Source organism: Anopheles arabiensis, chromosome 3, assembly GCF_016920715.1.
Source record: "Anopheles arabiensis isolate DONGOLA chromosome 3, AaraD3, whole genome shotgun sequence".
NCBI classification, from domain to species: Eukaryota; Metazoa; Arthropoda; class Insecta; order Diptera; family Culicidae; genus Anopheles; species Anopheles arabiensis.
Window position 1 is genome coordinate 8,527,230 of NC_053518.1, and position 27,508 is coordinate 8,554,737.

General features: G+C 45.5%; 7 protein-coding genes and 1 long non-coding RNA gene across 8 annotated transcripts; 3 read left to right on the forward strand and 5 right to left on the reverse strand.

Annotated features, from left to right (window-relative positions):
* Positions 1-617: 617 nt before the first annotated feature.
* LOC120904393 (37 kDa salivary gland allergen Aed a 2-like) lies at positions 618-2,070 on the forward strand. The gene is made up of 4 exons (XM_040314334.1): positions 618-744; positions 804-1,019; positions 1,079-1,486; positions 1,547-2,070. Exons 1-4 carry the CDS (start codon positions 694-696, stop codon positions 1,817-1,819), a joined length of 948 nt encoding a protein of 315 aa, XP_040170268.1. The 5' UTR covers positions 618-693; the 3' UTR covers positions 1,820-2,070.
* A 7,380-nt stretch (positions 2,071-9,450) lies between these two features.
* LOC120903264 (37 kDa salivary gland allergen Aed a 2-like) lies at positions 9,451-11,718 on the forward strand. The gene is made up of 4 exons (XM_040312566.1): positions 9,451-9,826; positions 9,912-10,139; positions 10,196-10,384; positions 10,440-11,718. Exons 1-4 carry the CDS (start codon positions 9,506-9,508, stop codon positions 10,764-10,766), a joined length of 1,065 nt encoding a protein of 354 aa, XP_040168500.1. The 5' UTR covers positions 9,451-9,505; the 3' UTR covers positions 10,767-11,718.
* A 204-nt stretch (positions 11,719-11,922) lies between these two features.
* On the reverse strand, positions 11,923-12,890 carry LOC120903265. The gene is made up of 2 exons (XM_040312567.1): positions 12,488-12,890; positions 11,923-12,416 (listed from the first exon to the last, which is right to left on the reverse strand). Exons 1-2 carry the CDS (start codon positions 12,704-12,706, stop codon positions 12,135-12,137), a joined length of 501 nt encoding a protein of 166 aa, XP_040168501.1. The 5' UTR covers positions 12,707-12,890; the 3' UTR covers positions 11,923-12,134.
* A 121-nt stretch (positions 12,891-13,011) lies between these two features.
* Positions 13,012-13,784, reverse strand: LOC120903266 (37 kDa salivary gland allergen Aed a 2-like). The gene is made up of 3 exons (XM_040312568.1): positions 13,655-13,784; positions 13,433-13,594; positions 13,012-13,354 (listed from the first exon to the last, which is right to left on the reverse strand). Exons 1-3 carry the CDS (start codon positions 13,712-13,714, stop codon positions 13,079-13,081), a joined length of 498 nt encoding a protein of 165 aa, XP_040168502.1. The 5' UTR covers positions 13,715-13,784; the 3' UTR covers positions 13,012-13,078.
* A 950-nt stretch (positions 13,785-14,734) lies between these two features.
* Positions 14,735-15,541, reverse strand: LOC120901873 (37 kDa salivary gland allergen Aed a 2-like). The gene is made up of 3 exons (XM_040310214.1): positions 15,406-15,541; positions 15,156-15,326; positions 14,735-15,083 (listed from the first exon to the last, which is right to left on the reverse strand). Exons 1-3 carry the CDS (start codon positions 15,463-15,465, stop codon positions 14,808-14,810), a joined length of 507 nt encoding a protein of 168 aa, XP_040166148.1. The 5' UTR covers positions 15,466-15,541; the 3' UTR covers positions 14,735-14,807.
* Positions 15,542-16,423: 882 nt separating this feature from the next.
* LOC120901975 (37 kDa salivary gland allergen Aed a 2-like) lies at positions 16,424-17,195 on the reverse strand. Its single transcript, XM_040310378.1, has 3 exons — positions 17,063-17,195; positions 16,833-17,003; positions 16,424-16,755 (listed from the first exon to the last, which is right to left on the reverse strand). Exons 1-3 carry the CDS (start codon positions 17,120-17,122, stop codon positions 16,477-16,479), a joined length of 510 nt encoding a protein of 169 aa, XP_040166312.1. The 5' UTR covers positions 17,123-17,195; the 3' UTR covers positions 16,424-16,476.
* Positions 17,196-17,678: 483 nt separating this feature from the next.
* On the reverse strand, positions 17,679-18,471 carry LOC120902016 (37 kDa salivary gland allergen Aed a 2-like). The gene is made up of 3 exons (XM_040310447.1): positions 18,332-18,471; positions 18,098-18,259; positions 17,679-18,021 (listed from the first exon to the last, which is right to left on the reverse strand). The coding sequence occupies exons 1-3, from the start codon at positions 18,389-18,391 to the stop codon at positions 17,746-17,748; spliced, it is 498 nt and encodes a 165-aa protein (XP_040166381.1). The 5' UTR covers positions 18,392-18,471; the 3' UTR covers positions 17,679-17,745.
* Positions 18,472-18,609: 138 nt separating this feature from the next.
* LOC120902633 lies at positions 18,610-19,321 on the forward strand. The gene is made up of 2 exons (XR_005739450.1): positions 18,610-18,721; positions 18,786-19,321. It is a non-coding gene; the product is annotated as an uncharacterized LOC120902633 (long non-coding RNA).
* The last annotated feature ends 8,187 nt before the right edge of the window (positions 19,322-27,508 follow it).

Below are 27,508 nucleotides of genomic sequence, written 5' to 3' on the forward strand. Positions count from 1 at the left end.
CAAAAATATTAAGTCATTGGTCTTGAAAATGATCAAAATTATCATACAGAAGAGCTAATTGACAATCAGGCTACTTTTATATGTGTTATAGACATTTCAAATCCAACAAAGATTGTTTGCCATAGTATAAGATTAACTTTATACTCGCTGGTAGCTACTATCCCGATGCACAAGATATTGGATTTCTATGACATGTACCACTGTCGTAATGCAAGGATTTGGTAAGCCATTCCTTGACATATTCATGCTACATTTTTGTTTGGTTTTTTTTTTTTTCAATGTTTTTATATTCCTTTCCTTTTTTGGATACAACGTTGCACTCGATCTATTCTAATTATTATTTTTGTCTGTACTTTTTCAAACAAATTTGCTCTCTATCAAAAGCTCTAATGTGTCTCATTTTGTAAATCTGTTACCAGCTCTGCTTTGTATTCCTATTATACTTGCAAATCAGGCAAGACTGCAAACAATACTACAACATGGTATTGAAGGTCTGTTTGAACACAACTGTTGTCATTAGGCATTGCTCATTATAGCTTAGCGGATCAGCTGGTGGATGTGTAAACATTTAGAACATTTATAATCCAGCTGTTCTAATTGATTCCAGGGGTAAGACTCTTGGTACAAAAGAGCGAGTTCAGATCGTTATCGATCAGTTGTAGTGGAAACAGCGAGTATTCTCATTCATTTAAAATGATTGTGGCACCAGTAGTGTTATCAATTTTCATTCAACTGTTTGTGCAGGTAGGTCTAAGGTTCATCCGGTGAAGTTATTTTGTTGCAAATAATGCCTCACTTCTCAGGCAGCACAACCTTGGAAAGCGTTGGATCCTGAACAGGCCTTGTATGTGTACAAGCGTTGCTACGAAGATCACCTTCCCGCTGGATCAAACCGAGCAACTTACCTAAAATCATGGAACGCTTGGAAGCTGGAACCCAACGATGCCGTCACACACTGCTACGCTAAATGTGTACTGATCGGTCTGCAACTCTATGAAGAAAAGGACAAGGCATTTAAGGTAATTTAGGAGTTCGACGTTACCTTTCAAAAAAGACTAAATATTATTGCTCCGATTAGTCTGAAAGGATCCCCGTTCAGCATGAAGCATACAAAACACTCAATGAAGCCAACTCCAGGGAAGTCACCGAATACCAGCAAGCCCTCGCTTCTATCAATGCTGGAGATGGTAGCTGCGTTGCGCTGTATAACGCCTATCTCCCGGTGCACAACAAGTTTGTGGATCTTTCCCGCAAACTGTACCACGGTACGGTTGAGGGAGCAGCTAAAATCTATGCCGCAATGCCACAAATCAAACAGAAAGGCGAGTCCTTCTTTGCATACTGCGCGAAGAAGATATGGGGCGGATACAATAAGAAGGAATGGAAGAGAGGCCGCAACTATGAACTTTCAGGTAGTTCGCAGTTCAAGAAAGTGATCGATTGCATCTTCCGCGGGTTGCGCTATATGGATGACAGTGGTTTGAAGGTGAGTTGTTTTACGACTAGCAATGAGAAGCTGTGTATAGTGAGTGTAATCCAATTGCAGGTTGATGAGGTGGTGCGTGACTTTAACCTGATCAATAAGAGTGACCTGGAGCCTGAGGTGCGATCAGTGCTGGCAAGCTGCACCGGAACGCAAGCGTACGATTATTACTCCTGCCTGCTGAATAGCCCAGTGAAGGAAGATTTCAAGAATGCTTTTGACTTCCACGAACTACGATCTGCCGACTATGCTTTCCTACTACGAGGAAAAGTCTACGAAGGTCCAGAACAGGTTAAGGAGGAAATGAAGCATCTAAACACTACTGTCCATTTCTAAAGGAAGTTTGACTTCCATTAGCTGTTGACAATGTGTGTGAAATGCAAGATACAATCAGCATACAACACAAACAAGCTAGTAAAATTTCTTCATTTGGACCTACTTTTTCCCGAAAAAGTTAACATCCCCATCGTTATCTCAATCAAACATCAAACAGTAGCCCGTTTAGGCTCCCACAAGTCTGGAAGAAGCGCGTGCTCTCCATCCCCTTTACCAGTGAGTCAGCTAAAATAAAACACCGTCTAGCTCTAGCACCGTGCTATCAACTGCTCCTTTCAACCCCGGGCGCCACGTGCAACACACATCCACACGGGGGTAAGAAATTGAAGTCGATTTAATTATCACCACGACGCGTGCCACCGACACACACTGTTTATGTCTGCGACCACACCTAGCCTCAAACGCGAGGTTATTGGCCGTTGGGCACTTTTTTACACGATAAGCCATCAAAGCAAAAGGTCGCCTTCTGGCGGTCCCAATCACCTTCTTCTGCAGCAACTAGGTGTGGTCATCGTCATGGTCGTCACCTTCTGAGAAAGTGTCGAATTCAATGTTCGACATCGATCAGAGTGTGAAGTCATCCTCAAACGAGACCTCCGCGTATGGGGTTGCTGCTGCTTTACCTTTTTCGTTATCCATTTTTTAGCGATATTTGCACACTCACACACATACATATATCTCCACCACTACGGGGTGCCCCCTCCGGCGGCTCTCGATCAACGCACACGATCTAATTGCGTGCGCACCAATGATAAATATGTGAAGCATAAATTAGCCATATCTACTGGCCCAGTGGGCCGCTACAGGCCGATTTCAAATGTGTCAATTGATTAGCCATGATAGTGACCGCCGCGGGTATTGCCCCTTACCTCTTTCCGCCTTACTACGGTTGCCAGGCTTACCCTTTTCGCAAAGCGGGGCTAATCGGAGCTGCTGCTATCTACTGCGCGGCTGTCGGTTGGCATACGGCCGGTTCCAGCCCTGGCAGTAGAGGCTATTTAATTAGTAAACAAATATATGACTAACGCGACTACACGCGAGTTGGCATTGCCCGTTCGCGGAGATTATGTCGCTGGCAAATTTGATTTATGATCGCGTTCGTGACCACGCGCTAGCGCCAGTCAGGGTGGTTTGATCGGGCAATTTCATAGGGCCGGTAGTCCTAATGTTGAGCGGATTTTTTATTTCTGTCATAAAACGGCAGTTTCTAAGAAAAGATCTATTTACTTCAATGTCTGGAGCTCCAACGTTATCAAAACAAGAAATATATCAACTTCAACCTTGAATGGCTCTCTCTTGTAACTTCCTTTTCCGACTTCTTCAATACCAGCTCAGTGATTTTGCTGAACATTGAAAATTCCCACGACACTCAGCACGACAATACGACATCGACGACAATACTTGCACGGCCACCTCTTTGTTGGGGCCCAAAAACTGCTCCAAATTCCACCCCAAAATACGCGATCAACACGCTTGACACTAATCTGCGGCAGCGGTTGCGACTGCCGTACAACTCAGCAGCTCTTCCCTTTCCAATCCACTCCCAAAAACAAACTTGATCCCGTGATCAGTCGCATTTTGCATAATTGATCATCATAATCGTCATCGAGATCGGTGAAGTCTACCACTCGCGCACGTTTTGTCCACCTAGCTGTGTATCGGGAGAGGACAGAGAGAGAAAGAGAGAGAGAGAGAGAGAGAGAGAGAAAGAGAGAGAGAGAAAGGGAGAGAGAGATAACCAACTGGAAAAGTAGATCAATGCGCTTGGGAACGCCACCGAAATGCTCCATCTCTCACAGGCAAGCGGACCTTCGACAGGGGCTGTCAATAGACGTAACCGATACCTAGGAGGTCGTCGTCGTCGTCGTCGTCCGTGCGCATGTGTACTGCTGCCGCCTTTCGACTCCTTTCGTCTACAAAAAAAAAACACCCCGCGAGACACACATACCGTTCACACCAAGATTAATCGATGCGCAACCGATCGGATGAGCTGTGGCCTGTGGTCCCGGCATCCTGGGAAAGTTTCACCACAGCCGGCCCCGTGGGGTCGTGGTCGAAATACTTTTTAGTGAGTCGAGTGGAAGGAATTTGATTGGAATATTTCTCGCGATGACAGGTCACGATCTTAATTATATCGATCCTGGGATGGTCCAGGGTTTTTATTCAATGTCTGAGTGGCGATCTGGTCGGCTGGAATACATCGTGCCCAGGTCTCGGGAGGGGAAGAAAACAGTTACTTTCTTATCTAGAACTGAGGCACCTCGAAAGAACCGAAAGAACGGTGTACCTTTTAATCCTCCCGTGTTCCACCTGACGGTGTTTCATTTGGTTTTTGCCAGACACATTGTAAGCAACCTGTCACTGTCGCAGGAACCAGCCAAAACACCACTTCCACGCAGTTGCTTAAATTGGATTAGCAAATCGTTCGAAGTGTCTCTGTCGAATGCCAATTTTTCAACAACGCTCTCTGATCACCTCTTCGGAACAAGATCACACACGGCCACACCTCCGTCGATGACTCACTTTCGGCGTTCGTTTTTGGCGTTAACTTCTCGGACGAACAAGTGGAACCCGGGCTCTGAGTGTTGTTGTGTTTTTGGTGTCTGCGGATCAGTGTCAATGATCTCAATCGTCCGCGTAGGATCAGTGTCCCTAGCAAACGGGAACGTCCATTTGCTTCTAATTGATCAATTAGAGCCGTGAGAAAGATGCCTTCAGGGGGCCTTTCAGTTGCCCCGCTTTTGAAGTTACGATAGAACAATGCTACAGATTGGATCGACCGCTTTGTATTTGGGTATTGATAGCCGGTGTTACCGATCGATCCATCAGCTTCAGAAGGGAAGGAGAAAAGCCCCCGAAGGGCCACTTACCAGAGAGCTCTGTTGGTCCCGGTTTTGCTACAACCAGGAAACCGGTTCCGGATAAAAGCGTTCCCTCGCTACCAAGTGAGTCTTATGCTCAGCACACACTATCAGCGTCACCAGCGACTTACGAACGTCGCGCGCGGTACAGGGGAAGTTGGGAAGGCGTGATAAATGGATTACGCGACCGCACCTTCTGGACCTTCTGAGCTGCTGGTGCCTGCGATGCGGCCTACCAGACTGCCAACCGAAAAAGCTCCGAAACTCCCCCAACCTCCGTGCGGTCTGCCAGCGGAGATCCAGTTTCGCAGCCGCAGGACGGCGGGATACGGCACACCACAGCACCCGCAGCTGGACGTCTTCAAAAACCGCGTGTGCGCGCGTACGCGATCCGCCACAGACCATGTACACACACACACCGGGGGCTGAGTGCCGCCCGGCTACCCTAAACGCTAATTAATTAAAAGCATTTTGATGTCAAGTGATCTTACGCTGCGCTTTCAGGGTGATCATATTGCATCAAGAAGCATGAACCTGGCGGCGGCAGGGAAAAAAACAGTGCTAAAAAACGGGGACACAATCGCACACCAAACGCAGCCTCCCGCACTCTCTCTCTCTCTCTCTCTCTATCTATCTCTCGGTCAATTACACTTTTTGCACTCTTGTTTATCGTGTGTGTTGGTGTGCCAGTGCCGGCTCTTTCTTCCCTTGGGGTGTCCACCGCTCATGGTGTTCTGGGTGACCATTTTCAAGCGGCTCAAGCCGCTGTTGTCATCGTCATCAACCCAGCCCCAGCATCTTCGCCACCGGGACCAGGCATTAAATAACAACCCCGCCATCCCCGACTCCTAGCATCTGGCGGTGTGAATCCGCGGATGTATGCAGAAAATGTGTAAACAAAATTATCAAAACTGAACTGATTAATGGAGAGAGGCGCTGTGGAGGCTGTGCGACACACAGTGCAACGGCGGCGACATTCGGTGTGGTTCGCTCCGCGCTTGCTCCCCCCGCCCCGAAAGGTGACCCCTTGCCGGGAAGGTACGGTTTCAATTTATTAGCTTACTTACCGTCGTACACGAACACGGAGGAGAAGGATGGAGAGAGTGTCCAGTGATCCAGATTTGGATCAAGGGATGGAGATTATAAATTCGCCCCACCACGCACTAACTACACCACCCCAAAACGGTAATCAGACGAGCAAGTGCATCACGCAGTTTTCTTCGTGTTTTGTTTGTTCACCAACTCGGGGAAAGAAAAGGCAGTGCGCAAGAAGTACCACAGAAGCGATGCATATCACGCGCGTAAGTGCTTTAATTGTGATTTAAATGATATCGTACAAGATTTGCGACAGAGGTAGCATGGTATAAATTGTGACAATCTTTTTGCTGTTCTTTCCAGCGACATCCAGCAGATGAGTTATGGTCAGAATAATAACCTAAGTGTTCTCACGTGAGACACGACTGTTATTAAGCTATCGTGTACTTCCAGAACAAAAGTTTTCCAGAGGACAAAAATTTGAGCTTGTAAGAGCATATGGATATTAAAATCATTGGATATTGAGTGTTTAGTTCTTATGAAAGACTTAAAACAACATTTAAATACATCAAACTGTTGTAATCGCCACCAAAATAATATAAAACTTCACAAACTGTCTCAACTCTTCTTGAGGATTAACATCGCACACAAATCCCAAATAATCTCTCCAAACTCTCAAGTCTTCAGAATCAATTCCATTTGCCACGGCCATTCCTACATTACGCCGTTTACCCTCTTTCGACCCAATTTCATCCAAAGCCTTTTAAAACGCAACTTCTTCTTGGCAACGTTCTGTCTCGTTTGCTTACCTTTTTTCCACCAACATCCCTTAGACGCTATACTGTCTGGCTGTTTGAGAGATTAGGCTCTTCTTTTTTTTCGTTGTTGTGCCAACAAACTTCACCCAAAAACCCAACCCATCCCGCTTATCATTCCTTCACCTTCGGTCACCGCAAACTTTGGCAAATCATGTCAACAACATACGAGCGGGGCGCGCGCGCGAGCACACACACACAGAAGGCCGATCCATATCGTGGGACCAGAACACCGGAAAGTACACAGATAGACACTGATAGATACAGGCATAAATCAAACCTAAACTAGGCCACTATTCTGCCACTCGATTGTGATAAATGATGTGCCCGCCTGATGGCGCACGCGAACTGACAGTGATTTGTGTTGTGTGATAAGAAGGCACTGGTATTGTGGCGATTAAGATAATGGAACAGTTTTTTGTTGCGGTTTTTTAATTAAATTTTACTTTAGAAGATGGAACTTTTTTTTCGTTTCACTTTCACAACTAACAGTGCCAATGCCCCATTTCATCGTCTCCACCTTAAGGTGTGTCCCGTTCGCGTACATCGCGATGCACCCCGATGTCCGGGTATGCAAATAACTCGCCAAACAGTAATCCTGTCCCCGCAAAGTATGTGTAAGTGCACTTTTTTTCTTCTGCATCACTCTCTGCCAACATCGCATATTTACTCAACGGTCGGTTTTGCTCCTAAACGCGCACACCGCACACTAACCAAACACCGGGAGGTCAATTGCGTTTCACGTGTGGTGCGCGATGCGCGATGCATTTCATTTTTTCTAACTGATTTGTTCCTCCCTCCGGGTTCCGCCCCTTTCTGTTGCACTCTCGGCGGCAGTGCAGTGGTTTTATTTAATTTTATATCTCCCAGACGGAACACGGTGTGACAGACTGGCAGGAGGCTCCTTTTTTTGTCGCCGCGGTACAGCAAACATTAGCCTAACTGAGGCGCGAAATGAATGGCGTCGGTTGTTTGGTGGCTTGGTTTAGATAAAAAAAACCGCCCGACAACCAATGTGCAACCAGTGTTACGAAATCGAACGGGCAACGGCCACCGGCCACCGGCCGAAAGCCCCCATGCTGGCTCGGGGGGAACCCACAGGATGCTCGGGTCGACACGATCCACCCCGTCATAGGTGTTCTCGATGTGTTCATCTTGGCAAGTTAATTCGTTCGCCATCATATAAGTCACACAGGGAACGAGATGCACAACCGCCACCCTCTGAATGTCCCCGTGGTACAGCACATTTCACCCCATCCCGCTGTGCGCGGTTCGGTTGAAGCACATTTTCTCCCATGAGGGTTGATGTTTGATCGGCATTGCGGTGCAGGAAGCATACGTTTGATTTCTTTATTTCTATTTAATTTCCCACGACAAGGGCATAACATACTTTTATTGATTATGTATTTGTCTGTATATGTCTGTTGGGGTGGATTCTATTCATATGTTTGTGTGGGTTTATTCAAAAACAAAACGGTAAGCGACAGATAGGGAATGATGCTCAAAATATGGATAGAAGGTAATAAACAGTTTGTAAATGAGTGTTGATGAATTGAACTTTGGAAAGATTTTATTTATTGCCCAGCAGGAATAGGCTTTTTGTGAATGGAAAATTATGCAATTTTCTAAAGTAAAGTAAAGCCACACAATTAAAGGTTTTGTATCAATAATTAATTTGAAAAGTGCTTGTCGACAATATATCTTTATGAAAATGATGATCGTCTTTTTTGCATTTTCCATAATTTTATAGCCCCTTAACCTTAACATCATCCTTCCAACCAACAGCAAGTGTGTTCCATGGATCCCTATTTCTATTAAGACGTAACTATTGATTAGCTTGATCATCCGCACACACACAGCAAAAAATGATCCACAAAATATCCCTCTTCAAACGCTTGTGATAATTCAATTTAACCCAACAGACGACCCTTTTCACCCCGATTATTCAGCACAAGATCCCCATCAAAACATGCTCTCGCCAAACACACACACACAAACACATGCACCGACGGCTTCCAGAGCCGTCAATCATACGTCACCGAAGAAAGTGAATCCGTTGGATACCTTTTGTACGCGCGTTTCGGAGACGCCACCGAGCCAAAACTAAAGGACCACTCACAACATTATTGAAAAATTAAACACAACACGCTTCGTTGCGATCGTTGTCTATGGAGCACACCACTGGGTAATCGGTTCGGCACGACCACGATCGGGCTACTTTCTTCGCCAACTGATCAAGCTGCTTACCAACAACAGCAACAAAAAACGACCAACTTTCAATCGAATAATCGCTTCACCGTCCACATGGAGAGGCGTTGTTTTTTTAATTATCATCACACCGTGAGCCAACCCAATCGGTGCGCCAATTTCCCACGGGTATCACGTGGAAAGGATTGGCAAAAAAAAATCAGACAAACCCTAGCCTTCCGATTCCGATCCTTTACGCGGTGCTGGTCGATTCCGATTTCGTCGGTGAGAAACCCGACACAACGGGGAAAGGTGCTGAAACTTAAAGGGTTAGGAAAAGCTATGCCTTTTTTGAGGTTTTGTTTTGGGTGGGCAAAAGGCTTGGATGGGTGCAAACGATGACGCGTCGCGGTGCTTGAGATCGTGAGAGTGTAGCCTCGCACGGGAGGGATATCGGCGAGCGTGACCCGCGTCCGGTACACGATTGCAGGCGGCGAAATGGTGCACAATCGTACCAGGGACCTGTGATAGAATGAATTTTTCACACTACCGGTAGGTGCGGTTTGGTGTTTGAAGCGTTAGCGCTAGAAAAGCACTGTCCATTGGCCATTAAAAACAAAGAGTTATGGAACAATAACAACCCCTAAAGGAACGTACAGTGGCTATCGCTGCTTTTGTGATCACTGTCCCCCGCTAAAAGTTGCAGTTTATCGCGAGTTTAATGCAAAATTCCTAACACACTCAGTATCCAATCTGACTCGTGCTGGTGCAGTTCAGTTTCTGCAGTGATGCAGCTCACGCCACGCTCAGTGCATCTGGTGCATCTGCTACTTGCTGCCACCACGCTGATAAGCCCATCGTGGAGCAATCATCAGAGCCAGCAGCTCGCTGTACAAGCATTATCACCGGATGACACACTGTTTGCTCACTTGCGATGCTTCCAACTGTTTGCCAGCGGGCAACAATCCCGTGATCGTGATGCCGATGCTGCCGATTGGTTGGGAGGTAACCGGGAGCGCTATCTGCATCGGGTCGAACGAACGCCAGCGTTTGTGAAGTGTGTTTTGGGTCGGATGCATTTTTATGATTCGTCAGAAAGGCGCTTCAATGTGAGCAGTTTAATGAAAACTTGAGTTCGAATTGATTAAGTATCCTATCTGTGAAGAAGATAAATTTTTGGTTTCATATTTGTAGGTAAATATTTTGAGAACGCAGTATAATGCCTACAAACAATGGATGACACTGAGCGAGGAAGATGTTGACGACTTTATACACGAAGTGAGCAATATTGGAGCGCTAAACAGCTCGAATGATGAAGAAGTGTACGACGCCCTGAAGCTGCTGTTTACCAATCACTCATCTTCATTCTTTCAACTCTTTCTGCGCGATCCAACGGTGCTTCAGAATATGTATGACGATAAGGTATCACTTGTAATGCTAACTTCTCTGCAAACAAAGAGTATCATCCTTTTCGACAGTCTCTTTCAGTTCGCAAACCAAACCAAACGGTGGTTCAGTTTTGTGAGCTCCAAATGGCAGCAGAACTGTGGGACGACATTTGTCTTATACGAGCGTACCAGATAAGCAACCATACGGAGGCAATGGAAAGGCATATTGCTTGTATATTTCGAGGTTTTCAATATCTCGATGCAAATAGTTCAATTGATGTAAGAAAATGGCTTGTGAATCAGATTCAGAGCATTATATCATTCTCAATTTCAGGTCAAAGAAATCGCCAGAGATTATGAGCTGACAGGAACATTACATGAAGCTTCCAAGAATTCCATTGAAGAGTGTGCCAGAAATGCTTCCGAAAAAGATGACATCCCCAAGCGGAGTCTTGCCATGTACAGCTGTCTACTGGACGGCTCCCACAGTGAGGTGTTCAAGAAGGCTTTCGATTTCCGTGAAGTACGCTCCGGCAATCTAACCTTCCTCGTGCAGAACCTCCCATACGATCGGGATCAAGTGAGGCAGCAAATACTGGCACTGGACAAGGAACATTGCAATGATCAGCAGCCACTTGCTGGTAGGTTTATCGAGGATTAAAAGCACTCAAATCAACACAAACTCCTTGCAAAGCCGTCATCCTTGACAAACCGCTCAAACAAAGACTCTGTAACGTCTCTTCCCGATTAACAAACCCTCTTTTGCGATGCTTACGATGACTGATGATGTGTAAAAAATGTATTGTGCGGCCTGCTACATCAAAACTGATACTACGGCGTGACCTTGAATGGTCACATTACTCTACCCTGGCTATCGTACTGGATATGCTTTGGGACACGCACGACACTGTGGGCGGATGGCAACGAGTTGCACCATCGTTAAATGGAACCGTCGTCCCGGGACCTGACGCGACACACACACAGACACATACACAGGTTGCTGGTTTTATTATCGACCATATTATTGCTTACCATCCCCCTGCGCCGTAGCGATACAGACTCTTTCCCCCCGACTCACCCGAGGGTGCAAATAAACCATAAAACTCAATTTTCAATTAAAAAATAAATAGATACAAACTCTCGCAGTCCACGGCGGCTTTGTGCCCAAGCGGGACACCGTTCTTGTGGCGCGGGCAAGCTGGCGGACTGTGGTAATTAAGTGCGAAGAATTGATTTTTATGACAAACGATTAAAACTGGACAAGCTGGCTGGCTGTGGTCTGCAAAGTCTCAGCCTGCTAGTACAGACAATGCTCCTACGGCTACGGTGCGGCTGCTAGGCGTACAAGGAAACGGAACGTTTCTGGAGCGTAGTGCACCTGAAGCTGCTGCGTGCGAATTAAGATAGAATGCAGAATGCTGCCCAGTGAAGTCATTTATTTCGTTGCACCGTTTAAATTGGCGCCTGCGCTGGTGATCACGAGAAGGCTAAGTGGCCGAACGAAGCCCAGCAAGGCAGCTACTGCGATAACCACAGAGCCACGGCTCAAGCGAACATTGCTCCGACTACTATTTTTCAATTAAAATAAAGAAAAGCTCCAACACTTCCCATTCTCTGTTGCGTGGGCTTTTTCTTCTGCTCGACCGTACGGTACTGGCGTAAGAAGGAGAACAAGTGATCGAGCGCATCGAGCCAGCACAGCACACCTACGAAAATAGATTATTTATATATTTATTTGCCATCAGAGAGGCCCGGCCCGGCCGGGAGTGGTAAGCAAAGGAAGAGGATGGAAACGGATTAAAAGAAAACAGGAGACCCACTGTTCCCAAGAGTGACATTTAATTGAGCCTATAAAATGCCAACGTGTGTTAAGACCATTACGCCCTAAGCTGACACCTGCTATACTTTGCAGGAGTCTTTGCGCGGACGTTACTAAACGCTTAGAACCTTAACGAGCTAAGGAATCTTCTACCGCAAGAACTATTCACATTCGCACTGCACAGTGATGCGTCCGAATTTCACCTTTTTATTAGCACCGTAACTGACTGTTCAACTCGCGCATCATTTGCTGCACTTTGGAGCGATCGAACCGCTCACCCTCGGGCCATTTCGATGCCACTCGCAGCTCCTGCAGCTCAACAGCATCTCGGAAGTTTTGGGCTGACTCGGTCCGAAGCATGCATGAGAAGAAGGAGCCGAAGCGTTCAGTACCGGGCAGCTTCTTCGCCTTCGACAGACAAACGTCCACAGCGTCGGTGTAAACACCATCGTGAGTTTCTACTGCATCCAGCGCTGTTAGAACGTTCGATCTCTGGAGGCAAACATGAAGAAGGTAGTATGTAAGGTGTTGTCATTTTTGATATACTTCCTACAAACGCATACCTGAATTGATCCTCTCTCGTCAGCAAAGCCTAATGCAGTCATAAAACACTGTACATATCGATCAGCCTCGACGCCCTTCGTTACTCGATACTGCCGCACGTCACAGACCGTGTTTCGAGCTGACTCCGAAACATGCCTCACACAATCACTCACTGCCAGTGTTTCAACGATGATCAAGGGGCAAATTAATGCTATCACCACAAAGTACCTCCACTCCATGATGACAGCGTGTAACGTCCTATTTCTATGAAGATCGAACTACAACTGAGGGTATAGTCGTGCGATCGCAGTAAGACAATGCCTTGGAAATCATGGGCCAGAGATGAGAAGAAATGATAAGGCAAGTCCCATGTCACAGTAACGATTGTCAACAGCACTGTGCTTGTGTAGCTTGGGTGGAAAGTAATGATCACACTTGATCACTTGTGCAAACAGAAATGGAGTTTAAACAAAATCGTTGTTGTTTGATCGGGTTGCTCACGAGCCAATGAACCATTTACCATACTCTCAACCAATTCAACTCATTCCTGCTGTTCAAACTATTCCTTTTATTACGTTCCTTTGAACGCTACATCTGTTTTCATTTCAATTTCAGCAGTTTAATGCCTTATCATAATCCTTCATGATTTGCACAAACTCTGCAGTGTACCGTTGATGCTGTGGCACTTTGCCAGCCTTTTTCAATTCCATCAGATCGAACACCTTCTTGAACGTGCGCCCGGTGGTTGATTTGAGCAGACATTTGTAGAACACGTGAGCACGCTCGCTTGTCGGGACTTGTACGCATTCGCCAATACACTTCTCAAGATTCACATCGTGTCTTTTGTCCAGCTCGATAATGTTCAATGGATCGTACAGCTTATGGTACTGGTAGTACAACATAATTATAATTCATTTCTAATCGTTTAATTCAAACTAAATAAATAAAAACCGAGGAATACTTACATCTCCACGACCATCCTCATAGACAAAGTCGAGTGCTCGCATCACGCAATGAATGTGCTTGTCCATCTCCGGTCCCTCGATGATCTCGTACCGCCGGATCTCGCACAGTCTACTCTTCAGCGACGGTGGCAGCTTATTCTCACAATCTTGCACAGTTTCACCCTGCGGGAAAATAATTGTATTTGCAATTTCTAACAAAGCACATGCTTGACGATAAATTACCTGCACGAGTGCTAACAAGCACACTGCGAGAAAATAGCTGATAATCACTTGCCGTTTCATGATGTCACACCTTGATCTTCAGGATTGTTGTTTGGCTGACCGGTAGTAATTTATGCTTATATGTTCTAGTATCTTGTTTACCCCTTAACAATCGGATTAGAAAACCACTTGCATTGTATCAATATTGAATTTATTGTGTAATATTTGCAGAGGTAAGCAAATAAGTTGTTTAAATATAAAAAAATATATGGTATATTGAAATTAAACAGCTGTTCCAATCATTAGTGTAAGAAAGCTGCGATCTGAACGCCATCCTACACGATGTTTCATTTATAATATTCTATAAACCCTTAAGAATTAAACCTAATATCAGAAAACACTACGTTCTGGATGTCTGTGACTTAATTTTTTATTCTTTTTCATTATATGGAATCTATTATACACTCGAAGGATTATCATATCACAGTAAAAAGTTATTGAGTACAGAATTTATGAAGCCAGCTAGCTTAATAATATAAGGAAAAACCTCAAATTAACCCTTATTTTTCTATTTTGCGTAGCGACCTATGCGGTCTAGCTAGGCTTTCGAGACTTGTTATTAAAACATCATTATTATGCTTGCATTATGTTTATTTGTTTACATTATGTTTATTTGCCACACAGCAGGATACTCAATCCTTGCTGCGTTGGGCGGTTCATATGAGGCTTGAACCTACGACGGTTATGTTGTTATGTCGAGCGAGTTGACAGCTGTATCACAAGACTGCCCAATACACATTAACTTGAATGATCCGACATAGGTTGTTTATATGGTGTTAAACGTGATCAATGAAGTTTAAATGGACATTGAGGTAATGAAGATGAGAGTTGTACTATTAATCTTGCGAGAGCTAACATATGAATCAGTCCAGGCATCTTGAAATTATTCAAGTTCAATCTTGTGGAACCCAAAGAGTTTCGTCATCTGGCAACTCCATAGCTAACGATCTTCTTTCCCACCCAAATATCACAATCTTTCCTATCCACTGACCCTCAATTTCTAAGGTCACGCACAACTTAAAACAAAAAAAGTTCATAATCTGTTTTGCTTGCTCTATAGATTATTTGTATTGCATCATTGTTCCTTTTGCTTTAAACATGTTCAATCAATCTACTAGCACAAACCATCATCGATTTCCTTGATCAGCGCAGCCACACGGTTCATATCGAACGGATCGCTCGTCTGCATCTTGCCAGCCTTCAGTAGCTCGTTGTAGTCGACCGCATTCTTAAACCCGGCCAATGAGCTCGTACCCAAAAAGCACGTGTAGAAAGTGTTGGCTTTCTTGTCACTGCCCGAAGTCGATGCTTCCGTCACACACTTCTTCATGTTGGCCGCATGATTGACGCCACTGTCGACGCGCTGCAGCAAATCTAGCAGAACGCTTTCCTGCAACAATAGTGAGATAGTGATTCCGTTAGTCTATTTTCTCTCAAAAATGTGTACTTCAAATGAACTAACCTTAACTTCTCCATTTCCATCCACAAATCCAACCACCTCCAGGACGCACTGCATGTGCTTGTCCATGTCATCGCTGCTAACGGGCGTGTACTGGCGTAGCTCGCAAACACGATCCTTTAACGAATCGCCAATGTTTTTCTCGCACTCTTCCACCGTTGACTCCTTTCGGGCCTGTAACAAGAAGCGATTAAATGATCCTAGATTCCTCAGAGCGGTCATCGGTGACTGTCTGTATTCTAAGTACAATTACCTGACCCAAAGAGATCAAACACCAGACCAGTCCAACGCTCAGTAGTAGTTTCTTGAACATGATTATTCGACTTTAAGGAACTCTTTACTCGTACTTTAAGGTTAGAGATACTGCCTTTTATACTGCGAAAAAACCTCAACATCAAGCTAATCTGATGATCCCATGAACAGTTGTATTTGAACAATGCGTTTTACAAGTATGCTTGAGGTTGATTGTCATTGTTTAAACAGCTTTATTATAAAAAACACACAATTGCAACACAAAATCAAACAGTAGTTAGCACACTTTACTTTATGAAATTTTATAGAACACCAGAACATCTCAGAACAGTTTATAACAGCTGCTAGCAAATGAGTCATCCGAACCGTCAATGCAGCAGCGATCTACCATTTATCGTAGCGTATCATTTAGCTACATTAGGCTAGTCGTTTACATGTTTGACTAACCAATATTTACCCTCAATAATTCGAACAAACTTTTTGACGTCCCTTGGGGAATACCCTTACATATTTATTGTAGGGGTTCCCTTTCAAAATGATCGTTTGTAATCTTATCAATTTACAGTGCAATACAAACATAACATTTCGCATATAACAAACATCCACTCTAGGTATGAAACTGAAAGCCAAATTAAGAGCTGACTCATGAAAATGAAAGTACAATGAAATAAAGATAAAGATAAAGTCTCTTCAAGATGCATTGTTTCTTTAAGTTTGACGACATTTAAACGGTCCCGTCATATTCCATTTATTCAAGATGAATACCTCCCTAAAACAAATAATCTCTAAGTTGCATATGCAATTTGGCAGCCTTCATTCTCTAAGTTGAATTTTTAAAGACAGTTAACAAAAATATTGGCCAAAAGATGCCAAGTTTTTCTCGTGGTTTTTTGGGTACGTCCTAGAAACAACTTCAGTAGTTTTTCTTAACATCAATATCTCTCTAAGCTGACGGTCCCTTGAAGATTGATCTTACGGAGATTTTACTGTATATTTTAATATAAATACAACACAGAACGTTATTTAATGCTCTTCAGTATACAGTGCTTTATTCCAATCATTCTCAAATCATTCAGTTACACAGCCCATCATCAATTTGCTTCATCAATGCTGACACCTGGCCAGCGTTGAAGGTTGTTCCCATGTCCAGCTTTCCAGCGCGCAGCAGCTCCACGTAGTCCACCGCGTACTTGAATGCCTGCGCCGAGCTCGTACCCAAAAAGCACGTGTAGAAGGTGTTCGCTTTGCTAGAAGTATCCACCTTCTCTGCTTCGGCGTTACACTTTTTCATACTGCCAGCGTGATCCCCATCGGGATCAACCATTTTCAGCACACCAAGAAGCTCCTGGAACTAAATTGGGGTTTGGAAAAAATGGAACGCATTTGTTGAAACTGCCTTTGGTGTGGAAAGATCACTACGATACGCACCAAAAGTTCCCCGTTATATTCCACAAATCCCAGCACTTCCAGTACGCACTGCATGTGACTGTCCATATCTTTCCCTTGCACGGGCGTGTACTGACGAAGCTCACAGACGCGTCCTTTCAGCGATGCGGGGATGTTCCTTTCGCATTCTTCAACCGTTTCCTCTTGTCTGGCCTAAAGGAAAAGCTGCAAAATTAACTTGATATTATTGTAAAAACCTTCGTTGGACTTACCTGCCCCAAGGAAAACAGACACCATACTAGGATGGCACAAGGTAACAGCTTTCCAAACATGATTCGATTCAAGAGTGACTACTATTTCGCTACTACGGGTGATTACTAACCGATTGAGGTATTTTATACCTCCACAAAGATCAAGCGCACAATGACATAAACAGCTGGTGCTAACTAAACAAAATGAAACATCAAACATTGCCAAGACGACAAACTAGGTAACAGATATCTTCTTTTTCTTTTTGCCATTACAGCCGACGTGTTCAAGCAAACGTTTTGTAGATGTTATAGAGCAAGCTCTATTCTAGCCTAAGGATAATAAAGCGGTCTCAGATGGAAAAACGATATTCGTTTGGTCCTTCGTTAGGTTGCTTATACTGTATGTCATATGTAGAACCAGTAGCTTCATTTATGATTAGAGCATCACTAGCATACACACAATCATATTACACAATTCAATTCAAAGAACATAATCATGATCAATCATTGAGGATCGGAAAAATACAGTAAGTGATTTACCAACAAATACGTAAGTCACAGTTTCTCACAACTTTGAGATATTTGGAAGTAATCGGTGATCTTATCTAAAATAACAACATCAACATAATCTCAGAAATTACAATGCATCAATATGACAATAGCTTTATTAAGTCTTCATTACATATCCATCGTAGGTCCTTCCTTTAGTTGCAAATCTTGTCATCGATTTTCTTCATCATCTTATCCACAACCGATGTGTACTGTGACAAGGCTGGCAGTTTTTTCGCCTTCACCAGCTCCACCGTGTCGAACACCTTCTTGAACGCCTCGCCAGATGTGGACTCCACCAAACACTTGTAGTAAGCATTGGCACGTTTTCCAACCGGCAGGTGCTGCGTTTGTCCGCCACACTTTTCCAGGTTGAAATCATGCTTCCGGTCCTTCTCGATCGCGTTCAGCGGTTTGATCAGTTTGTGGTACTGCGAAGCAAGTAATTAGAACAGAAGCAGCTAGTTCGAAATGTCAGCTAAAGACAATGCATTCAACGCTACTCACATCACCCGTTCCATCGGGCCGAACGAAATCGAGCGCCTTCATAACGCAATCCATATGCTTGTCCATATCGGGAGTGTCGAGCAGTTTGTACTTGCGAATCTCGCACAGCTGGCTCTTGAGTGAGGCTGGCATTTTCTTCTCACACTTCTTAACCGTGTTAGCCTACAACGGAAGGGGAAGAAGGTAATTGGATTTTGGGAAGATTAAACGGTTCGAAGATCGAATAGACATTACCTGCGCGATCACGAACAGTCCACATGCTAGCAGCGACACAAGGTGCAGCTTGTTGAACATTTTATATTCACTGTTTTATTACAGTTGCAGCTTAAACGACTTCCGATTCGATTGATCGTCTTTTGATTGACTTAGTGCTTCAGAGCTCTTGTTTTATACGAGTTCAATGCTGTTGTTTGCAGATAGCTGATGATGTTTGATTTGAGTCAATGTTTACCAGCTACCTTGTGAGTATTGGAACAGTTTTGTTATATTTAACTCCTCATTCTTGTTCCACAAGATCTATTCACCTATCCATCAGTTCCACCATGTCTCTTGCTGCGCTCTGCCACACAATTTGCCATATTCTTGTACTGTTTCGTGCTGTCGTTGTGCTGTACTACGGAATCTGTACGTCACAATCGGATTAAATAAACTGACCCGGATTATCTACCTATCCTTTTCTTCTCTACAGATCGTAATGCGCAAAACCCCAGCCCCGATCAACGCAGACTCCCATTAACGGCGAACGAGAGTGTCGATGAGCTGTAAATGACGATCGAAACGACATAAATGCAGACGCGCTATAAAACCTCAGCCTCAAAAACCGCACCTTGCAGGCAAAAGGCCCCCGAAGGCACACATAAAACCGGGGTCCCAAAGCCCGCGTAATAGGGATTATGTTACACATACGCTTGCACACAGAGGGCCCCAAAATGTCAAAGTTACACGCGTGTGGAGTGTCTCCATGGCGCTATCTCCGTGACCAACTTCCCAGCGAAAAGCCACCAACCCCCAGCAGGTGAATTTAAAAAAAAGGGAAAACTGAGCCGCTTCAACAAAACAAGTGCTGCGATGGTTCGTTGGCTGCCCTTTTTTTCCGTACCCAAATGCACCTTTAGCTGCCGGACAATGGCTAATTTATTTCAACCTAAACGCTCTGCTCTGCTCGTAAATTTGTTTAATAGCGTTAATTAAGGTGAAATAAAATATTAGTTAATTTCAGCTCTAGCACCTCTTCGACCACCAATTCGTGTGCGATAAATTAGCGATTTTTATGTGATCTCCCACTCCCCAAAAAAACGCACTGCCACAGATTAGGCCTGGCACGATGAAACACAAGCGTGTTACCGTATTTGCTTATTAGGATCGTTTTAGACTTGTTTTCGTCTCCCAAAAAAAACTCCACCAAAGACGAAACTGGTGAAGATGAATGCTCAGGTCGCCCACGCGACACCCGCGTGAAAGTGATCGGTTTCGTGTTCGAACACTGTCGATCGATCGATCGAGCCAACCACTGCGTGAAACAATGTCTTCCCCCCGGAGCGGATGCATTATTGAGTTCCGTTGCTTGTTTTGGGACAGAATGTTTCGGCCAATTATTTAACTCAAAAACAAACACGAGCGTACAGGTGAGAATATGCAAATATCACGCCACAAGCGGAGGCTACACACCATATACGTCGCGTGAATCACTTGTCATCCGATGAAGTCACAGTTTGTCATGGCACTATTCTCGCATCTGCCGCGTACAGTTTTGGGATGATTTATCACGACACAACAGCAACACAGCTCTTTCCGCAACAGTTTGGCTATCCGGCGGTGCATATCATCAACGCCAGGGGTTGTTGTTAGCGTTCCCCCGGCGCGTCTCCAAAATGGTACAGAGCCGTGCGCTTATTTATGTCATCATTAGCCGGACGCTGGCAAGCACGATCGGATTCCGATTGTTTGCATATTTATCGGCATGTATTGGCATGCGGCTGGCCGAAGTAAACGAGCAGACACTTGTTTGCCCGGTTGTAGACTTTCCACTGGGGTTTGCTGCTTTGGGGCGTACATGTTAATAAATGAGTTTATTAAGAATGTGACGGAGGCCACGGAACTTGTGTTTTCATTCGAAGAGGACAGAGGAAGCTCACGCTGAGAATGCACCAATCGGACAAGAATGGCAAAGTTCGCAAGCACAATCTTAATTTGGTAGTAAAACATTAAGATACATCAATAACCAGCGGATCCTCAGCTTCACAAAAAGGAGCACCCAGCGCTATTGTTACGTTCGTGTCACTTCAAGACGGCTTCCGTTCGGTTCACAAACAACAGCCCGGAGGGCTGGATGTTGATGATGATGATGTCTTTTGAATCTCTCGTCTCCAATTGTCGACCCAATTACATACATTCACGGATCGATCACAAAACCCCATCGATCGGATGAGGTTGCATCACCGTTTCCCCCTCCCGAAATCGATCCCGCGTAGTCGACCCCGAACATCCTCTTCAATCTCTCCTACGCCGCGTGACATGGCCGTCACATTTATGCTACCGTGTGATTTGCACTTGAGGTTTGAATGCTCCCAAAATAACGCTGAAGGGATGTGATCATCCTCTTTCGGGTTGGGGCAGTGGCGTCCGTCCACGGAGACCTTCGCCTGTCTACCACGCATATCCAGCCCCGGCCGGTTGGGTGTAGCCGTGTCCAATAATAACGCAATATAACAACTCATAAAGGCGCAACAAATGGTCGCAAACGCTTGTACAATAATGATCATGATGATCATGATGGCGTAGTAGTAGTACGCCCAGGTGTTCCTGCGCTGCTCAAAGACCACCAACGTTGCAGAGAACTGAATACTGAGGCTTGAGCCGAGTGAAAGAGATGATAAAGCCACACGCCATTTTTAGTGCACTTTAAGGGGGGAGGAGGAGTTGAAGTGCGACCGATTTTTACGATCACATCCCTCGATCGGTTTCAGTTTGTTCGGCGCACTCGTAACAACTGGCGGTGGCGTCAGCGGCGGCTGCCATAAACTTGTTCGCACGCCACCGCCACCTGAGATTGAAGGTTGGGCCACACTGTGACTTGGAGTGCAAGGTGAGTAAGAAGGGATTTGAACGTTGCAATAAAAAAAGAAACATCTTGCTGTCCAGAGATAAGAGAGCTAAAGATTGATTTTATGATGATCATTCGAGTGTTTGTATGCACACGGTGCAAAACTAATAAAGAGTTAAAGAAGGGAGAGTAACTCCGAATTGCGTCATTTCCTGCAGTCACTCTGATTACGGGTCGGTTGTGGAGGATCAGGTTGTGCGCCTGTGAACAGGTACCACTACCAAATGATTCCTTTTTTGGATGGCACACGGGGATTAAAGTTTGGGAGAAAAAACGGAGGACATATTGGAATTATGATTGCACAACATCAGAGCAAACAAGACTCATCTCCATTTATTACCACCTTTTGGATTTTCAACATCGCATGTAAAGTGCTTCAAGGTTCGTTCGCTTCACACACCGGAAGTGAGTACCATCAGCAAAATGGTAATTTGTTGCCTCCTTTAAACCACACGTTCCTGTCATACACTCTACTTGGGAGTCTAACACTGCGCGCTGCTTTAGTTTGTATGCGTGTGACGTGGAATTTGACCACAACCCCGGTACCCCGTACGCGTGCTTCCTGGTCCAATATGACGGACCGTTGTTGTCGTTGTTCCATGTAGCTTGTGTGTATTATGTCTCAAACACAATTTATTAAATGCAGCTACGCCTCCGCATGACCCCGCTTAGACGTACGCGTACTGTTTCCGATGGCGTGCCCGGTGTGGTCCAGCCTCTTTTTTTTCCTTTTTTGCTCTGAAACCAAAGCAGTGTGCCCTGTCCGTGCTGTCAAACTTGATCAACACGACAGCCAACAGGAACGAAACAGAAGAGAAAAAAAAATCCGACACCACAACCCGAGACCCACAGCCCGCTCCGAGTGTGGCGGCAAGTGGCGCCAAACCGCCGCGTGGCTGTTGGCTGTGCGGCTGTCCGAAAACATTAACAGGTTGCTGACAGATCTTAAAAGAGGGGCGTGTGTGTGTGTGCCGTTTTTTTGTTGTTGTATTGTGTCTTTAATTTTCCTCACCCTTTGCCATCCCGCTAAACGCTAAATCGCCTCTAAATTATTATAATGGTGCGATTTGCGCATTAACGAGTTGTGGCGCGCGCGCGCCAGCCTGATCGCGACCGTGCGTAAGATGCGCTGCTGCGTTTTGCGTTGCTATGGTGGAGCGCACGTTCCATTCGCGGCTGGCTGGCTGGCTGGCTGGCGTTTTCATTCATATTTCATACGCTTAGTGGTGATGGTGCTGACGGTTGACGGTGATGGCGGCTACGTCTCGTCAATTTGGCGACAATGAAAGATTTTCATAAATCTGATTTACACTCCCTCCATCCCATTCTCCCCCTTCCTTTTGATTCAAGGTTTCTGGTTTTTTGGTGGAAAGGTTGAGGCAAATTTGAATGCAAAATCATTAACCAAACTCACCTCCCCCCCCAAAAAAACAGAAAAGAACTGTTAAGTCGTTTTGAAACCGATTTATTGTGACTAATAATCAGTGGAGCCTGATGGAGTTGGAAAAGGTGGTTGGGGGGAAGGAGTGATTATTTTGATTATGTTAATTGGTGTCCGATCTTTTCGGGGGTGTTACAATGGGGGATCCTTCCAAGAAAAGGCGAGAAAAAGTCGTTAACACACACGAGGAGTCCGCGCTACAAGCCCCAACAAGGGGAAGCGTGTGCCTAAATGAGCCGTATTTGCATATAATTGTCAAACTTTCTCTTTAGCAAAAACAAAAAGGAAGAAGCTTTGTTTTGGGGAAGGCCATAAAAATATGGATTATGAATATTTTACCGAACCGGGTTTGCAATAATTTAACAGCAAATGATTATTTACTCCTATCAGTATCGGTGCGATCGTTGGGGCAGTTTTTTTTGGGATGGTTTTGCTTATAAAGATCATGAGAATGAAGAAAGAATTATGTGTGTTTTGCATTTCGATAATGTCTCCTGCTGATCTTTCACAACCTCAACGAAGCTCCTTTTTAAGCCAAAACAACACCAAATTGATTGTCCCGGAAAGGTGTTGACTAATTTGTTGAGATGTTGCCTATTTTACCGACAAAAGCCAAGAGAGAGAGAGAGATCAACGACCACATTTGGCTGCATTTTCTGTTTGGTGAACTCCACTATCCCTTCCCAAATCTTATTCATTGCCAAGAGGTTAATGCGTACTAAATAGTACAAAGCGCACCGAATGTATTAGAGTGGAACACCAAACAAACGCCCCGAATTAATGATCCCTTTTTAATAAGCGAGCATAACACAACAGCCTCTACCATACAAACAGCAGGGCTTGCCTGATGACTCACCGCGCCAGTTCAGTGATCGACAACACGACAAATTCGCCTTCATTTTTTGCCCCTTCAATTATGCTAAATATGAATAATTGTCCAGATCGACACCGAGCACCGAGTTTGCGGTTTCTGACGATTTCTGACATTGACACGTCTTCACGGTGCCCGGGCGCCCCGTCGATCTACTAAAACGCGGGTTAGTGTGTCCCGAGTCGTTGAGTCATGTGACTTATGCGTGTCCCGAGCGGGGGGGAGTTGCCTTACATTGTGTGCCTCCTCCCCTTCGAAGGAGCTCGGTACAACGCAATGCACAATGTTTGCACTGCAAATGCAAATCGCTCTAGATGATCGCGATGTAGCCGATCTTTCCCCGTGGCTTCTCCGTAATTCAACCCGCTTGCATGGATTGCATGATTGGTGCTTTATTAATTTTTGCACTTATTGAATATTCCTCCCAAACGAATCGACTGAAACCTCCGACTGGAACCTAACAGGTGATCGGGTTCCGAAAGGTGCGGCGCCATTCCAGTTTGTACCTCCGGGGGCATTTGACAGATGGAGCATTGTTCCTCCACTGGCTGCTTATTCTTACACTCACAATAAAACCTTCTACTTTCTGGGTGGGAGGGGGGGGGGGGAAGGGAGGGGTGAAATAATAATAAAACCACCCGTTCTCGATCACTCGATCGACGATCGCCTACGCATTGCGACGGTTTTGAAGGTTCGTTCGCTCTCTGGCGGCCGGTGCACCGCACAATGACTAACGCGCCCAGCTAGGGCGAGTACGATCGCACTTTGCACCTGGTCAATGGGAGGCAAAGTCAATAGAACCTTCCAAGATGCCTAGAATGACTGCGCCAGATAGTGATAATGAAATTCGAGCCGCCGGGCAATAGACGTTTGCTGACAAGCAACAACAATGATGATGATGATGGCGAAATTAATTCAATGTGACATTTTGCCGCCTTGGCCATTCGTTCGAAAACAGGGGCTTTAATTCAAAACGCCAAAGTGTACTTGTTCGATGTGGATACTTGGACGTTTGCAATCGAACGAGCTGCTATTAAAAGGTGGCAGATGATCAGACCTTCTCACGAATGCAGAAAGGTTGTGCATAATTTTGTAACCAAAAGTAGTACTCGATCGTGCAAATGTATGCAGTATCCTTCGATCGCTTCCAACAAGCCGGATTCGGTACTCGATCTCCATTCACATTTGCTCCAGGTCACCGGATGAGTTGTCAATGGAGCGTAGCGTAGCGTACGTGCGTGTGTTACACTACTACGCCGTTGAATCCATTTCCTTTCGTCTGGACGTCCCCATGATCGTAGCCACGAGACAAGTTGGATTTTAAATTAGATGTATTCAAGCCATGTAGCCAGCTCAGAACCCGACACTGCTCGGTTTGGTGACACATGGGGTAAGGGAATGGAGATATCCGGTGCGGCAAACCGGACAAGAATCAACATCCCTGTGCTCGAACTTCGATTACCATAGGTGCTACTAAAGTATGGAGTTTATTTCTAGCGCCACAGTAGCAGAAATCAAGCAGCTATCTTGGGCCCGTTCCTTTCTACCTCACCTGAGCGTAACCCAGCCCAGTCCAATCTTGCTTTGCACTGGGCTGGAACGTTCCATGCACATGGAGAGGAAGTTTCTTCATAAATAAATTAACAAATAAACAAGATCGTAACCGTAACAATAAACACGGTACAATAGTAATATGCCCTCGGTGTTGTGTCTCAGATAGCAGCAGCAGCACCACCACTACCACCAGAAGCAGCAGAAGTAGAGATCTCGTCAGTTCATTGTTGTCTGGCCCGGAGCGTGTGTCCTGTACGCGATGTCACACCCGTTCCATACATTCAGATCAGTAATCTGGAGGAACAGCTTTCCAAGACGCCCTACTCTCTTCCCGCAAGATCCGCCCAAAAAAACGTCGCACGAAAAGGTTCCTCGGGTGGACTTTCACGCTGTGGGGAACTGTTTTCGCTCAGAAATTTATGAGGAATCGAGAGGAGGTGTGTGTGGAAGTCTCACTCAGTCGCGAGCCATTGGCATGACAGCACCCTGGACAAGCACCCTGGACCAGACGGTCAGTTCTCTGTCTGATTCTGTGGGCGTTGGAGTTCAGAACACTGGCCGATGAGGTTGCCCTTCGAAGCAAATGTGTGCCCCACATTGAATGCTCCAGCACTCTGCTAGGAGGAGATAGGAGAGACAGAGAGAGTGAGAGCTATAACATAGGTCCAGCCATTTCTTTGTCCATTTGTTTTCGGGGTGGTAAAAGTTTGATAGGAACTCTCAACGCACTGACATTCCGCCATCATAATTCTCGCACAACAACTGACCACAACTGAACGCTCCTCCCGGCAGCGCTCTTGACCAGCCGTAATAAAGTTGTCTACGCCGTGAGGTGAGGTATAAAGCGTCGTTCCAGTTGTGAGCATTCAATTGCAAAAACCTCCCGCTCATATATCTGTGCATGTTGTGCAGTTGCAGCACGTTTGTGTGTTTGCGGCCAAAGCAAATGGCAAGTAATCTGATTGCCATAAAATTTTCAAATGATTGCACACAAATGACATAATCTCCCGCAAGGGGGGCAGAGTGTTGGAGCCAACGAAAGGGGACAATGGAACTGGAACTATTTAAATCAACTCCGATAGAGGTGAATGTGTGTGTGTGTGTTTTTTTTTGTTCAATCAATCACAAACTAATAATTCACCGGATAATAGCGCTCATGCTTATGGAAGGCGTTGGCCAGACTCCGAGATGCTGATGGTGAGGTCCTGTGCACCTTACCGTATGTGAGCAAATCCCTACTGGACAGAGATTGATTTGTTACACAAGCAACAAACTTGCTGCTCTCGCAGCTCTTTTACTCATTAACTCGAAAGAGTGTTGGGGAGAGTGATGTACTGTAATGAAACGGATAATTAGCTTCACCTCACGAAGGATGACTTTCTCACGATGTTGGGAGTACTTCCTTTCGAGTGAGTGGATCTCATTCTTCGTTCTAATGATCATGCTCAGGCTCATCAGCGTTCGGTAGCTCTCTCTTCATCTGCTTCGACTTCTTCAACTCCTCCTCAGCAAGCGTGAAGGTAAAAAAAGGGAAGAACACGAGGTCAGCGCGTCCAAACACAGGCACACACGAGCCCGCACGATGCATAAATCACGGCGCTAACTGGAAAACGATTAATAAAAATTAATTACCTCGAGTGCGATAATTCACGCCATCGCTATTGCCATGCATCCTATCGGGTTCGAGGGGGAAAAGCGCGCGCTCCAACTACTACTCCCCGATCGGGCGTGCACTCACGCGCACGCGGAAAAGTGCGGAAACGTGTCTGGCGCGTCGATTACGCGCACACGACACACGGTTGTGCTTTAGCGGCCGTGCAGTGAATTATTGGAGAAAAAGTGCGCATCCAAGAAGGAGTTGCTTTTCCATCTATCGTGAGGGATGGTGGTGGTGGGTGGTGGTGGCATCAAACACCTCGCGTCTCGTCTCGGAAGGAAAGCGGAACAACACTGCTCGCGATGCTCGCGTGATTTATGAGATCGCGGGTCCGGACGGGACGGGCCGAAATGGGCACGAAATGGTTTGCGCGCGCGTGTGCTGCTGCTGCGTACCAGCCGCTCTCCACTGGATAATTCGTCACTACATCATTTCGGCGCAAAAGGGGTAAGGAAATGCCGCTTACATTAACGATAAAGAATAATGGAACGTTGTGGGGGAGAGGGGGGGAGGGCTATGTTTAGAATTTGACACTTTATCACGTCGCTTATCCAGTTGAGTGTGGAGCAAATGCGAGACTGGCGTTTGAAGACGGGCGTAATGAGCACGCGTACGCAAGCCAACCCGTCGATGCTAACTTGATCGAGGGGAAAACAGGCCGGTGCACTAAACCAACACGTGATGAGTTTAAAATAACGACCGTTAGAGGGCACCACTGTCAGCTAGAATTGTTCTCTTTTCTTTTCAAGTCCTTTCGTTCCACTTTTCGCACAAAATTTCATTAA

Excerpts from the sequence above, each read along its gene's own strand:
- LOC120903265 (XM_040312567.1), bottom strand. The coding sequence starts at position 12,706 with ATGGAGTGGAGGTACTTTGTGGTGATAGCATTAATTTGCCCCTTGATC. Across the intron at positions 12,417-12,487 it reads ACGAGAGAGGATCAATTCAG|AGATCGAACGTTCTAACAGC; the intron begins GTATGCGTTTGT and ends GTTTGCCTCCAG.
- LOC120904393 (XM_040314334.1), top strand. The coding sequence starts at position 694 with ATGATTGTGGCACCAGTAGTGTTATCAATTTTCATTCAACTGTTTGTG. Across the intron at positions 1,020-1,078 it reads AAAAGGACAAGGCATTTAAG|TCTGAAAGGATCCCCGTTCA; the intron begins GTAATTTAGGAG and ends TGCTCCGATTAG. Across the intron at positions 1,487-1,546 it reads TGGATGACAGTGGTTTGAAG|GTTGATGAGGTGGTGCGTGA; the intron begins GTGAGTTGTTTT and ends ATCCAATTGCAG.
- LOC120901975 (XM_040310378.1), bottom strand. The coding sequence starts at position 17,122 with ATGTTTGGAAAGCTGTTACCTTGTGCCATCCTAGTATGGTGTCTGTTT. Across the intron at positions 17,004-17,062 it reads GTCTGTTTTCCTTGGGGCAG|GCCAGACAAGAGGAAACGGT; the intron begins GTAAGTCCAACG and ends CTTTTCCTTTAG. Across the intron at positions 16,756-16,832 it reads AATATAACGGGGAACTTTTG|TTCCAGGAGCTTCTTGGTGT; the intron begins GTGCGTATCGTA and ends ACCCCAATTTAG.
- LOC120902016 (XM_040310447.1), bottom strand. The coding sequence starts at position 18,391 with ATGTTCAACAAGCTGCACCTTGTGTCGCTGCTAGCATGTGGACTGTTC. Across the intron at positions 18,260-18,331 it reads GACTGTTCGTGATCGCGCAG|GCTAACACGGTTAAGAAGTG; the intron begins GTAATGTCTATT and ends CTTCCGTTGTAG. Across the intron at positions 18,022-18,097 it reads GGCCCGATGGAACGGGTGAT|TACCACAAACTGATCAAACC; the intron begins GTGAGTAGCGTT and ends CTTGCTTCGCAG.
- LOC120901873 (XM_040310214.1), bottom strand. The coding sequence starts at position 15,465 with ATGTTCAAGAAACTACTACTGAGCGTTGGACTGGTCTGGTGTTTGATC. Across the intron at positions 15,327-15,405 it reads GTTTGATCTCTTTGGGTCAG|GCCCGAAAGGAGTCAACGGT; the intron begins GTAATTGTACTT and ends TTCTTGTTACAG. Across the intron at positions 15,084-15,155 it reads ATGGAAATGGAGAAGTTAAG|GAAAGCGTTCTGCTAGATTT; the intron begins GTTAGTTCATTT and ends CTATTGTTGCAG.
- LOC120903266 (XM_040312568.1), bottom strand. The coding sequence starts at position 13,714 with ATGAAACGGCAAGTGATTATCAGCTATTTTCTCGCAGTGTGCTTGTTA. Across the intron at positions 13,595-13,654 it reads GCTTGTTAGCACTCGTGCAG|GGTGAAACTGTGCAAGATTG; the intron begins GTAATTTATCGT and ends ATTTTCCCGCAG. Across the intron at positions 13,355-13,432 it reads ATGAGGATGGTCGTGGAGAT|TACCATAAGCTGTACGATCC; the intron begins GTAAGTATTCCT and ends TTGTACTACCAG.
- LOC120903264 (XM_040312566.1), top strand. The coding sequence starts at position 9,506 with ATGCAGCTCACGCCACGCTCAGTGCATCTGGTGCATCTGCTACTTGCT. Across the intron at positions 10,140-10,195 it reads AGAATATGTATGACGATAAG|TCTCTTTCAGTTCGCAAACC; the intron begins GTATCACTTGTA and ends CCTTTTCGACAG. Across the intron at positions 10,385-10,439 it reads ATGCAAATAGTTCAATTGAT|GTCAAAGAAATCGCCAGAGA; the intron begins GTAAGAAAATGG and ends TCTCAATTTCAG.